The sequence below is a fragment of the Lucilia cuprina genome, chromosome 3, assembly GCF_022045245.1.
Source record: "Lucilia cuprina isolate Lc7/37 chromosome 3, ASM2204524v1, whole genome shotgun sequence".
In the NCBI taxonomy this organism is placed as follows: Eukaryota; Metazoa; Arthropoda; class Insecta; order Diptera; family Calliphoridae; genus Lucilia; species Lucilia cuprina.
The window spans coordinates 4855755-4870402 of NC_060951.1; the positions used below are offsets into that span (position 1 = coordinate 4855755).

The 14648-nt window shown below is 25.5% G+C and overlaps 1 protein-coding gene across 1 annotated transcript in view; it reads right to left on the reverse strand.

Annotated features, from left to right (window-relative positions):
* LOC111686238 (streptococcal hemagglutinin-like) overlaps positions 1-14648 on the reverse strand; it is a 63338-nt gene that overhangs the window by 46892 nt on the left and 1798 nt on the right. Inside the window, exons 2-3 of the mRNA XM_046946449.1 lie at positions 10287-10469; positions 10154-10211 (exon numbers count right to left, since the gene is read on the reverse strand). Of these exons, the coding sequence (XP_046802405.1) occupies positions 10154-10211; positions 10287-10469 (241 nt within the window). The remainder of the gene's footprint in view (positions 1-10153; positions 10212-10286; positions 10470-14648) is intronic.

The window sequence follows — 14648 nt, forward strand, 5'->3', positions numbered from 1 at the left end:
AACAATTAAAGCTTCATTAAGACCTACTATATGAGCTTTATTAACACTTAAATGACAGCTGTGAAGAAAGCTTGTTTAAAGCTTTAAAAATAACTATGAATAAAGCTTAACAAAGACCTTAAATAGCAACACGTTTAAGCTTTTTTCACACATTTAACAAGTCTTTTATTACAGCTTCATTAAGACTTTAGCAAGACTTACTCCTAAAACTTTTTCTAGACTTAAATGAGAACTGTGATGAAAGCTCGATTAAACTTTAAAGATGCCTACAAATAATGAATTTCAAAAGAAGCAAAGATAAAAGCTTTATTTAGACTTGCAATCAAAGTAGAAAAAGCTGTAATTAAAGCTTTATTTAAATCTACAAATAAAGCTTAATTAGGTTTTCTATTACAGTTCTAACGTTTAACGTTTTATAAAAACTTATTGTCAGAATTATAACTAAAGCTTACTGAAGACTTTAAGGAGAAGCTTGGATTAAAGCTTAATTTTAATATTTGTTTAGAGATAAAGAATTGCTATTATAGTCCTGCTTTTAAAGCTTTATAAGAACTTATGCTCGAACTATGACATAAGATTATTAAGGACTTTTAGTAGAAATGGGTTTAAAGCTTAAGTTGAACATCGATTAAAGCTTAATTTCGAGATTTGATTAACTGTAACTATTATAGTCTCACTTTTAAAGCTTTATACGAACTTATGGTCAAACTATAATTATAGCATTTTGAGGACTTTAAGAAGACCTAAGATTAAAGCTTATATTGATGATCGATGAAAGCTTAATTTTGAGATTTGATTAGAGATAAACTGTAACTATTATAGTACCACTTTTAAAGCTTTATAAGAACTTATGGTTGAACTATGATTAAGGCTTTTTAAGAATTTTTAGAAGACCTAAATCTTTTATTGAACTTCGATAAAAGCTTAATTTTTAGCTTTTTGAGGTCTTTAATAAACTAGTTTTAAAGTTTTAGTTTAGCCACGATTAGAGCTTTATATCGATATTAGAGATTATGGAAAACTACGACTAAAGCTTTTTGAAAACTTTTAAGTAAACCAGGATTAAAACTTAAAATAAACTTTGATTAAAGTTTAAGTTGGTATATGGGGTAGAAAAACATTACAAGTTAGAATAGATATACCACTATAAAGCTCAGATATTAAAAATAAGATTAAAAGCTTAGATTAAAGCTTTTTGTTAAAGCTTAGGGCTTTATTAAAGTTTTATATTAATACATTTAACATTAGAGCTAAACTATTACTATTAGAGAGCTAATGTTTAAGCTTTATACAAACTTATGTTAGAACTATGACTAAAGCTTATAGCGGACTTTTAAAGCTAAAGCTTAACTTCGATTAAAGCTTAATTTCGAACTTTTTGAGTATAGATTTTCATATATTTGATATATTCAAACGATTATGAAGACTAAAGATTGCACATAAGATAGAAGTTTATATAAAAGCTTTTATTAAATTTGGAAGCTTTAAAAAAGCTTGATACTAAACATTTCATAACAATATTATTATAGTTTTTAGAATGTTGTTGTTATTTAGCTTAAATTAGCTTAATTTTAATATTAAATTATTTCCACTAAATTAACTAGGATTTAAACTTTATGCTGTAAACTATTTATAAGCTTTTATGTGAAACACACAACTACCACTAATAAACTCAAACCTACAGTTTTGAAAGCTCTCTCTTTCTCTCTCCTATAGCTTCTAATTAACTTAATTAATGTTTTATACTAATACCTAGTATTTCGTAATGTCTTTATGATTCAATAACCATTGATTTTCGATGCCAATAGTTTTTACAAAACAACAACAATAAAGATAAAAGGAATCCACAATGAAAGGTGTAGGTGTTTTTTTCTGTTAGTCATTAACTAAATATTGATTAATGACTAAAAAGTCATTTACAAGTGGAACCCTTTTCATACCTACAACTAATAAAGCATAACACAACTGAAATGTTAAACAAAAAAAAACGATAATAAGCTTATCAAGCAACAACAAGTAAACACCCCCTAAAAGAGCAGTCAATTGTTGTCGTTGTTGTTGTTGTTATAGAGGGAATAAAACGTTTGTTAAAGATAACACACTAGAGATGTAAAATATAAATTCCTATTTTTAATTTTATCTGTTTAATGTTGTTTGTCACTTAACACACTCTTTAACTGATAATAGAGTGAGGAAAAAGAGACAATTTATTATAAATACAAATACAACAATAATCGCTCAGCTGAATTAGGTTTTCCTTAGCTGAATAACGAAATTTTCTTATAATTCCTATAAAACTTTAAGAAAACTATAAATTTGTTAAAAAATATCTTTGCTGAATTAGATTTTTCTTAGCTGAATTGCAAGTTAAAGTTAAAATTTGTTATAAAAATTATTTAAACTAATAGGTTTTGCCAAAATATGTTAGCTGAATTTAGTTTTTAGTAGCTGAATAGCTTTCTAAGTCAGCTGAATTAAAGTCTTTAAGCATTTTATTTAATATTTTGAAAGAATTTATCCAAATCTGTTAAAAATTGTTAGCTGAATAGCATTTCTAAGCAGCTGAATTAGAATTTTCTTAGCTGAATAGCAGTTTTGGGTGATTTTTTACAAAAATTCTTAAAAATCTTGAAAATCTTTTAGCTGAATTACAATTTTTCTTAGCTGAATAGCAGTTTTTGTTTAGTTTTAGTAAAATTTTTTATAAATCTTGAAAATTTGTTAGCTGAATTAGATTTTTAAGCAGCTGAATTAGAATTTTCTTTGCTGAATAGCAGTTTTAAGTGATTTTTGACGAAAATGCTTGTAAATCTTTAAAATTTGTTAGCTGAATTGCAAATTTCCTTAGCTGAATAGCAGTTTTTGTTTAGTTTTAGTAAAATTTCTTATAAATCTTTATAATAATGTTAGCTGAATAGCTTTTTTAGCAGCTGAATTATAATTTTCTTAGCTGAATATCAGTTTATGTTTAGTTTTAGTAAAAATTTCTTAAAAATCTTTAAAAATTGTTAGCTGAATAGCATTTCTAAGCAGCTGAATTGAAATTTTATAGCTGTTTTGTTAATATTTCTAAGGAATTTATGTAAATCTATTGAAAATTGTTAGCTGAATTGCCAAAAAGTCTAGCTGAATTAGGTTTTTCTTAGCTGAATGAGGATTTTATCATGAAATCTATGAAAATTATTAACTGAATTGCAATTTCATGCAGTTGAATTAGAATTTTCTTAGCTGAATAGCAATTTTGAGTGATTTTTGACCAAAATGCTTGTAACTCTTTAAAATTTGTTAGCTGAATAGCATTTCCAAGCAGCTGAATAGAAATTTTATAGCAATTTTGTTAATATTTCTAAGGAATTTATGTAAATCTATTAAAAATTGTTAGCTAAATTGCAAAAAAGTCTAGCTGAATTAGGTTTTTCATAGCTGAATAAGGATTTCATCATGAAATCTATGAAAATTGTTAGCTGAATAGCATTTCCAAGCAGCTGAATTAGAATTTTCTTAGCTGAATAGAAGTTTTTGTTTAGTTTAAGTAAAATTTCTTATAAATCTTTAAAATTTGTTAGCTGAATTGCAGCTGCATAGAAATTTTATAGCAATTTTGTTAATATTTCTAAGGAATTTATGTAAATCTATTGAAAATTGTTAGCTGAATTGCAAAAAAGTCTAGCTGAATTAGGTTTTTCTTAGCTGAATATGGATTTTATTATGTAATCTTTAAAATTTGTTAGCTAAATAGCATTTCTAAGCAGCTGAATTAGAATTTTTTTAGCTGAATAGCTGGTTTTGTTAAGTTTGGGTAAAATTTCTTATAAATCTTTAAAAAATGTTAGCTGAATTCCATTTCTAAGCAGCTGAATAGCAGTTTTTGTTTAGTTTTAGTAAAATTTCTTATAAATCTTTAAAATTTGTTTTTTTTAACACTTGTTTTCAAACATTTTAACCTAAAAAACCTTAAATATTTTAATTATTTCTAAATTTTATAAACACTTGTCCAGCAAAACTGCCTCTTAGTGTACTTTACATAAATCATTGATGCATAAAATAAAAAAAAAAGTAAAAACTCACACCCATAACAAAATTCTATAAAATTGCTTATATTGTATAAATACACATCCACTAAAACCAAAACAACACATGACCTAGAGTTTTAATAACAATAGAAACTAAACAACAATCAAATATAAATAAAACGTAAAACTATTGATAAAACTAATAACAAAAAAAAACTAAAGCTAAAGCAAAATGCACAACAAACCTAAATTAAATTTTCTCAAAAAAATACTCTAATTTTCCAAAGATTCTTTTTGGGGGGAAACTGTAACAAAAACCCTCTGCCTTGTCACCTATTCACCATCATTTAGAACAAACAATTCTCTTTATAACGTTAACAATTGTACAAGTTGATTTGAAATTCTAAAGCAAATACATGATTAATGAGCACTATTCACTCTTCGTGAAAAAAAAAACACTCTAGAGACACATACACACACACACTTACTTACTCACCCACCCATACAAACACATACACAATAGTAATAATAGTTTGTTTTTTTCTTTTTGTTTTGGCAATTAGCTGGCCTGTTCTGATAGTGCTTAACAAATGTATAACAACACTTTTGTATAGAAAATGTATATGTGTGTGCGCGTGTGTTTGTTTGTCTGTTGACAAATGAATTGATCCATAAAGCAACAGAATCAGTGAATGATGATTCAGATACAAAAACACAACTAAACAACAGCAAATGTCTGTCTCTAAGCTGCATTACGCATTTTCACTACTTCATGCTGTTCACGTTTAAATATACACTTCCGTTTCGTTTGACTGGTTGGATGGGTTGCAAAATAAGCAGAGGGAATAAATCCACCATAGCCTGGCCAAGCATCAATAATATTTACGTTTAGAGGGCAAATAATATTGTATAAATGTCGTCTAGAGAACAAGTGATTTGAAAATTTCTGTGAGGAATGGATTGAAATTTGATTGTACAACTAAAAGGTAATGAGTGAAGGGTTTACAAAAGAACACAAACATATCAGTACATACATACATATGTACTTTAAAGGGAAAATTTTAATTTAGCTGCTTAGAAATGCAATTCAGCTAACAATTTTTAAAGATTTATAAGAAATTTCTCAGCTAAAACTAAACAAAACCAGCTATTCAGCTAAAAAAATTCTAATTCAGCTGCTTAAAATTGCTATTCAGCTAACAATTTTTCAAGATTTCATAATAAAATCCATATTCAGCTATGAAAAACTTAATTCAGCTAGACTTTTTTGCAATTCAGCTAACAATTTTCCATAGATTTACATAAATTCCCTAGAAATATTAATAAAAATGCTATAAAATTTCTATTCAGCTGCTTGGAAATGCTATTCAGCTAACAATTTTTAAAGAAATTTTACTAAAACTAACCCAAAACTGCTATTCAGCTAAGAAAATTCTAATTCAGCTTCTTAAAAATGCAATTCAGCTAACAATTTTTCGAGATTTCATAATAAAATCCTTATTCAGCTAAGAAAAACCTAATTCAGCTAGACTTTTTTGCAATTCAGCTAACAATTTTCCATAGATTTACATAAATTCCTAAGAAATATTAACAAAACTGCTAAAAAAAGTTCTATTCAACTGCTTGGAAAGGCTATTCAGCTAACAATTTTTAAAGATTAATAAGAAATTTTACTAAAAATCAACAAATTGTGCTATTCAGCTGCAGGAATTTGTAAAGAAATTGTGTTAATTTGTATAAATTTCGAAATTTAAACATTATTCAGCTAAGAAAAACTCAATTCAGCTGAAGAGTTTTAAGGAATTTTTAAAGAAATTCCATGAAATTTTAGTTATTTGTTAAGAAAATCTCTATTCAGCTAAGAAAAACTCAATTCAGCTGGAAGTTTTTGAGGATTTTTAAAAGAAATTGAATGAAATTTAACTAATTTCATAAGAAAATCTGTATTCATCTAAGAAAAACCTCATTCAGCTGAAGAGTTTTAAGGAATTTTTAAAGAAATTGCATAGAATTTTACTTTTTCCATAAGAAAATCTTTATTCAGCTAAGAAAAACCACATTCAGCTGAAGAATTTTAAGGCACTTTTGAAGAAATTGCATAGAATTTTACTTTTTCAATAAGAAAATCTCTATTCAGCTAAGAAAAACTCAATTCAGCTGGAAGTTTTTCAATTTGTAAAGAAATTGTATAGAATTTTACTTTTTCCATAAGAAAATCTCTATTCAGCTAAGAAAATCTCAATTCAGCTAAAGAGTTTTAAGAAAATTTTAAGGCAATTGCATGAAATTTTAGTTATTTGATAAGAAAATCTCTATTCAGCTAAGAGAAACCACATTCAGCTGGAAGTTTTTTTAGGGTTTATTTAAGAAATTGTGTTTATTTTTCAAAATCTTGACAAAATTTTGTTATTCAGCTAAGAAATTCTCAATTCAGCTAAAAGTTTTTCCAGAATTTTAGAAAAAATTTTGATGATTTTTACAAATTTCGGTTTAAAATCTTTATTCAGCTAAAAAAAACTTAATAAGCTAGAAGTTTTTGAGACATTTTTCAAGATTTTGCAAGAAAAGCTCAATTCAGCTGGAAGTTTTTAAGGAAATTTTCAACAAATTGTATTTATTTATACAAAATTCGGTATAAAATCCTTATTCAGCTAAGAAAAACTCAATTCAGCTAAAGATTTTTGTTGAATTTTGATAAAAATTTGAAGATTTTTATAAAAATCTTCAAAAATTTCTTGTTCAGCTAATAAAATTTGAATTCAGCTAAAAGATGTTAAGGATTTTTGTTAAATTTTTGCTAAAAACATAAGAATTTATGTCTAAAACGGCTTTTCAGCTAAAAGTAATGCTATTCAGCTAAGAGTTAAGCTATACAGCTAAGAGTAAAGCTATTCAGCTAAACGAATAGCAATTCTAGCTCAACTTTTTTTTCTATATTTAACAAGATTTTATAGTTTTTTAAACGAAATTTCCAAAATAAACCTTATTCAGCTAAGAAAAGTTCTATTCAGCTACAAAATTTCATATTTTTTGTTTATTTTTCTTTTTCGCCTAAAAGTATGCTTTACAAATTAAAGTGCTATTTAGTTGAATTATCTTAGAACTTTATGTTTGGCTTAGAGTCAACAAACTTACTCTGTTTGTTTGCTATTCTTTAAATTTGATTTTAACAAATTTCTATATTTATAACAACAAAACAAAAACAACAACTAAAACTACAACTACAACTAAATAAAAACCAACAACAACTACAATAATATCAATAACAACATCATCAATATCATTGAATATTAATGGATTCTTTCCATTATTTCGAAACAGCTGTCTAACAATAAAGAATTTACTTGCTGACCCCCCTTCAACACACACACACTCAAAACCATTGCCTTAAAAAGCAACTTACTACATAAAAGAGAGAAAGAGGGAAGAGAGAGAAAGGAAGTTAGAGTTTAATAGTAGAGTGCATAAATGAATGACAATTCATTTATTAACATTATTTGGTTGTTTATTAAGCTGCACAGAGTGTAAGGAGTACATATGTATGTTGTACAAAGAGCTGAACTGTTTAACAGGTGGCTGGTGTATTTGTGTTGTTTATATAGTGCTCATCTTACTCCTAACTTTCTTGCATCAACCACAAAATGTTAAAAAACATCGAGTGACTTTATTTTTTTCTTCCATTTTGTGGGTTTTACAAATACATTCATATCAATTCTCATTTTAGTCATTTGTCTAAAAGGTCTCATGCTTTTAAAAGTGCACACAACAACAACAACCAGTAACAACAAATTCAAAAGGACCTTGTCTCGTATTGGTTTGTCAGTGGTTTCTTACAGTGGTTACCAACTAGCGGTTACTTTTTCTACTACTTTTTTTAAATGACAAAAAATTTAACAATTTTAGCTTTTATTTCTTAATTTATAAAGAAATCATTGAAAAATGTTAAAATTTCTCAAAAATAAAAAAGTACTTTTTCTACTACTTTTTTTAAAAATAACAAAAATTTTCTCAAATTAAGCTGTTTATAGCTCAGTTTCTCTAAAAATCATGAAAAATGGTAAAATTATAACAATTTGCACAAAATTAAAAAAGTACTTTTTCTACTACTTTTTTAAAATAACACAAATTTTAACAAATTTAGCTTTTTGTTGCTTTATTTTGGCAGAAATCATTTCAAGAAATCAAAATATTTAAAATTTTTTGAAAAATTCCCAAAATTAAAAAAGTACTTTTTCTACTACCTTTTTTAAATAAGAGAAATTTTCTCAATTTAAGCTTTTTATTGCTTTATTATTCGAGTAATCCTGAAATATGTTAAAATTTTTAAAATTTTCCCAAAATTAAAAAAGTATTTTTTCTACTACTTTTTTAAAATAACTAAAATATCCAAAAATTTAGCTTTTTATTGCTTCATTCTTGCAGAAATCATTTCAAGAAATTAAAATTTTTAAATTTTTCGAAATATTCCCAAACTTTAAAAAAGTACTTTTTCTACTACTTTTTTAAAATATCAAAAATGTTCTCAAATTAAGATTTCTATTGCTTGATTATTCGAGAAATCCTGAAATATGTTTAAATTATTAAAATTTTTCGAAAATAAAAAAGTACTTTTTCTACTACTTTTTTAAAATAACAAAAATATCCAAAAATTTAGCTTTTTATTGCTTCATTCTTGCAGAAATCATTTCAAGAAATTAAAATTTTTAAATTTTTCAAAATATTCCCAAACTTAAAAAAGTACTTTTTCTACTACTTTTTTAAAATAACAAAAATATCCAAAAATTTAGCTTTTTGTTGTTTCATTTATGCAATAATAATTTCAAAAAAATCTAAATTTCAAAATTTTTCGAAATATTCTTAAAATTAAAAATAGTACTTTTTCTACTACTTTTTTAAAAGTGAGAATTTTTCGAAAAAATTCGATATTTTTAGTTTGGGTATGAAGAAGATAATAAAAACGGCATGTCTTAATGAATTTTTGTTAAAATTTAAAAAAGTACTTTTCTACTACTTTTTTTAAAAAGCGGGAATTTGGCAAAAAAATAAATATTTTTAGTTTGGATATAGGGAACATAGCTAAAAATTACATATTTTAATAAATTTTTGTTGAATTAAAAAAAAGTACTTTTCTACTACTATGTTTTAAAAGTGTGAAATTTGCTAAAAATTCTATATTTTTAGTTTGGGTGTAAAGGATATAGTCGAAAAATTACATATTTTAGGAATTTTTGTTGTACTTTAAAAAAATACTTTTCTACTACTATTTTTTAAAAGTGGAAATTTTGCCAAAAAATCGATATTTTAAGTTTGGGCGTAAAGAACATTAACAAAAATAACTATTTTGATGATTTTTTTATTCAATTTAAAAAAGTACTTTTCTACTACTATTTTAAAAAGTGTGAATTTTACCAAAAATTTGTTATTTTTAGTTTGGGTGTAAAGGATGTAGTCGAAAAATTAATATTTTAATAAAAAGGCATTAAAAATGCCTATTTTAATAAATTTTTCTTGAATATAAAAAAGTACTTTTCTACTACTATTTCTTAAAAGTGTGAAATTTACCAAAAAATCGATATTTTTAGTTTGGGCATAAAGAACATTAACAAAAATAACTATTTTGATGTTTTTTTTATTAAATTTAAAAAAGTACTTTTCTACTACTATTTTTTAAAAGTGGGAATTTTATCAAAAATTCGTTATTTTTAATTTGGGTGTAAAGGATATAGTCTAAAAATACCTATTTTAAAAATTTTTTCTTGAATTTAAAAAAAGTACTTTTCTACTACTATTTTGGAAAGTGTGAATTTTACCAAAAAATCGATATTTTTAGTTTGGGCGTAAAGAACTTTAACAAAAATAACTATTTTCATGATTTTTTATTCAATTTAAAAAAGTACTTTTCTACTACTATTTTAAAAAGTAGGAATTTTGACAAAAATTCGTTATTTTTAAATTGGGTGCAAAGGATGTAAGCAAAAATTACATATTTTATGAATTTTTGTTGTACTTTAAAAAAGTACTTTTCTACTACTATTTTTTTTAAAAAGAATTTTTCACAAAAATTTTCACTAGAATTGAAAATTTCCAAATTTTAAACAATAATTAGAAGAAAAAAATTAATAATTTTTTAATGAACTCACCCAGTCTGGAATCATTTTTCTTGCGTACACGCAAACAAATTGTACAGGATTTAATACACTGCAAAAAAAAATGTAATAAAATTTTAGTTTCTTTTTTTTCTTTTTCAAAATGTATAATAACTTTATAACTTACATCATGTATATGCCGTATAATTTCTGTACGCGATATATTGTCCAATGTTAAACCATTAACTTCGAGTATCTCATCGCCCACTTCCAAATTATCACGATCGGGTGGTGAACCGTATAATTTAATTTTACCATCAACATTTTCTACCAAGATAATAACATAACCCGATAATTCAACCACTTGTTGCTGCAAAAAGAGAAAGAGGGGAGAGAGAGAGGGAGTAAGAAATTTTATTAAAGATATATTTATAATATTAGATAACTAAAGCATACTTTTAGGTTGGCAAAAAGAAAACATCATTTACTAAACAAATCCTTTTCAATTGCTGCTGTTGTGATAACGTACAAGAAAGCAAAACTTTTTTTTATGACTTTCATTTCCATTTGGCTGCCTATTTGTGGTCGGCCACTTTATAAACGTTTGTTATTTTCTTTTTTTTTTTGGCCTTCAAATGGTACTTTTTTAATTTTACAGTTCATTGCTAACGGACGACTGGCAGACAGACAGACATTAGTTATTTGTCATTAAATTAAACAAATTTAACTATTAAACTTAATTAGTGACCATAATGTGTCATTAAAAGTCAAACACATACATATATACATACACCATTAACTTTTGAAGTTTATTGTTGTTGTTGTTAAGGCTTTAGAAGGTAGTTATTTGTAGGCTTAAAAATGTTTTATGTTTAAAACTTATTTAACATTTCGCATACAAACATTAACATAACAAACTAGACTCACTGTCTGTGTATGTGTGTGTGTCTATCTGTTTCATTAGAAATCCTAACAAATTACATAAAAATTGTAGGCTTAATTTAACACTGTTAGAAGAAGAGTGTCATAAAAAAGCATTTAAAATGAGAAATGTGTTTAAATAATAAAAAAAACTACTTAAACGTTTGCAAAGAGGAAAAACCACCAGAAATGTTATAAAATGTGTTTTTTAGTCAATAAAAGACATAAAAAAGCTTTTAAAAACTCTACAACATTAAAATTTCATTAAAACCCCGGCAAAATAAAAATAGTAGTAGAAAAAGTACTTTTTTTATTTAAGGAAATTTTTCTTAAAAACATGAAATCGTTATTCAATAAATGGATAAACTTAATTTTGGGCAAAAATTTCCTCTTAAAAAAAAGTAGTAGAAAAAAGTACTTTTTTATTTAACAAAATTTCCCCCAAAAACTTTGAAATTTTTGTTAAATATGCATGAAAACTTAATTTTGGGCAAAAATTTTGATATTTAAAAATAGTAGTAGAAAAAAAGAAAATAGTAGTAGAAAAAGTACCTTTTTATTTCAGGGAAATTTCCATAAAAACTTTGAAATTATAGCTCAATAAACAAGAAAACTGAATTTTGGGCAAAACTTTTCACTTTTTAAAAAAGTAGTAGAAAAAAGTACTTTTTTTATTTAAAGAAATTTTTCACAAAAATTTTGAAATTTTTGTTAAATATGCATGAAAACTTAATTTTTAGCAAAAATTTTGACATTTAACAAAATAGTAGTAGGAGAAAAGAAAATAGTAGTAGAAAAAGTACTTTTTTATTTAAGGAAATTTTTCACAAAAACTTTGTAATTGTTGTTCAATAAAGAAGAAAACTTAATTTTTGGCAAAAATTTTCACTTTTAAAAAAGGTAGTAAAAAAAAGTACTTTTTTTAATTAATGAATTTTTCGACAAAAACTTTAAAATTGTTGATAAATATGTCTGAAAACTTAATTTTGGGCAAAAATTTTGATATTTAAAAAAAGTAGTAGGAAAAACGAAAATAGTAGTAGAAAAAGTACTTTTTTTATTTGAGAAAAATTTTCACACACACTTAAAATTTCAGTTAAACTTACAAGAAAAATTAAGTTTAGCAAAAAAATTAACATTTTAAAAAGTAGTAAAACAAATCGAAATAGTAGTAGAAAAAGTACTTTTTTCTAATTATGGAAAATCTCCACAAAAACTTCAGATTATTGTTAAAATCTATGAAAACTTAATTTTCGCCAAAAAAAAAAAATAAAATAAAATAGTAGTAGAAAAAATTAAAATAGTAGTAGAAAAGTACTTTTTTCAAAAATTCAGAAAAAATTAAATAAATCTACATTTTATGAAAATTTCTGGCCGAATTGATGGCCGAAAAAGTGATTTTTGGGTTTATTTAAAATAGTAGTAGAAAAAGTACTTTTTCAGAAAATTTGAAAAAATTTCGAAATATAAACTTATAGACGTTTTTAAAGCTAATGATGCCCAAAAAGGGGATTTTTGGCTAAATTTAAAATAGTAGTAGAAAAAGTACTTTTTCGAAAATTTTAAAAAATGTCTAAAAACAAACTTTAGATGTTTTTTAAAGATAATGATGCACAAAAAAAAGGATTTTTGGGAAAATTTAAAATAGTAGTAGAAAAAGTACTTTTTCCGAATATTTAAAAAAATGTCTAAAAATTAACTATTAGACTATTTTTAAGCTTTTGATGCCCACAAAAAGTTATTTTTGGATAAATTTAAAATAGTAGTAGAAAAAGTACTTTTTTAGAAAATTTGAAAAAATGACTTAAAATAAACTTTTACACGTTTTTAAAGCTAATGATGCAAAAAAAGGGAATTTTTGGCAAAAATTAAAATAGTAGTAGAAAAAGTACTTTTTGAAAAACTTGGAAAAAGTGCTTGAAAATTAAAAAAGTACTTTTAACAATAACATTGAACAAGTGCAAAGAATACGACTTCAAGACAATTGATGTACAAAAAAAAATACTCTTCTTCAAAAATTTAAAATAGTAGTAGAAAAGTACTTTTTTGAGAAACTCAAAAAATGTATAAAAATGGATTTTCTATAATTTCTAGCCTATTGATGCCTTAAAAAGGTTATTTTGGAATAAATTTAAAATAGTAGTAGAAAAAGTACTTTTTTCAAATTGTTCAAATAAAATTAAGAATTTCAACTGTTTTATGTTTAATAATGTATAAAAACCCTTTTTTATTTCGCAATTTGCAAATAGTAGTAAAAAAGTACTTTTTGAATTTTAAAGATTTTTTTGTAAGAAAAATTCTTCTAGATTGTGTTTTTTATTTCAATTATTTTCTTAAGAGCCAATTGCCACTTTAACACCATTCGTTAGCATACTTTATATTCCTTGTTGTCCTTGCTATTGTTACTGGCATAACGTTCAAACGCTACTAAAAACCAGGCTGTTGACATCAATAGGTTTTGTGACAAAATAGTAAAAATAAATTATAATGTTAAACATCAGAAATATTCAGCAAAGCAAGACCCATCAATGGTTAAGGCAACAGGGACAACAGAGTATAGAAAACAACACGCTATTACTGCAGTAACACAATTCCATTTACACATACATTTATACAATATACGAAAGAGAATATGAGGAGCCCCTAAAGATATGCTGTGCGAAAAAAAAGTAAACACAAAAACGAAATCAACTTGAATAAACACTAGTTTGCAATGCAAAACTTGTCAGCAACAGAGACAAGGCAGATACAAACCGCCAAAAGCAGCTGTGCCGAGCCAGCCCATCAACAGCAGCAGCTGCTGCAGCAAAGAATATTTTAACAACAATTCAAGGCATTAGTATTCATCAGCACCTTTTTTAAACTTTTTTTCTTTATCTTTTTGGTTGAAAATTTTTTGTGTATTTTTTGGTTGATAGAAAAATTGTTAAGAGGTACTTGCTGTGACATTAGGAAGGACAGCGGTTGAGCAGGCCTAAGACACCTTTTTAGGTTGTTGGTGTTATTTGGGTTATAGTCGTCTGTCTGTGTTTGTCTGTTTGTTTGGCTGTATTTGCTGTTGTGCAACCTGTAAGCTTTAACATTTATGTAAGGCGCCAATTGTAAATGTTGCACTTTGGCATAATGCCAAATAAATAAAGACAAAACTTTTTGCTTTAGGTCTCCTTGTTCTTGTTAAACGTTTCTTTTTCCTTTTGTTGTTGTTGTTGTTGTTTCATTATAAATTCTAGCTCTTAAGTGGGTGATTGTTCCCTTTTTTTAACTCAATTGTTGTTGCTTTATAAATATTTGCCAGCTAAAAGTTTGCTGGCATTGTTTGAAGTTAGAAACCAAAAAGTTTTTTATTTGTCTTGAATTTCGGCTAGAATTATTGTCCAAGAGGTCAAGCATAATTAAAGTTAAAAAAAGAAGGATTTACTAAAAGAAAAACTTAAATTATTAATGATTTAAGGTCAAATAGAGAAAAAGAAATCTAAATTTAGGGAAAACTTAAAAGTACAGTTTATCCTATAGTCTAGTATATTGTCTAGTCCATAGTCTAGTCTATAGTCTAGTCTATAGTCTAGTCTATAGTCTAGTCTATAGTCTAGTCTATAGTCTAGTCTATAGTCTAGTCTATAGTCTAGTC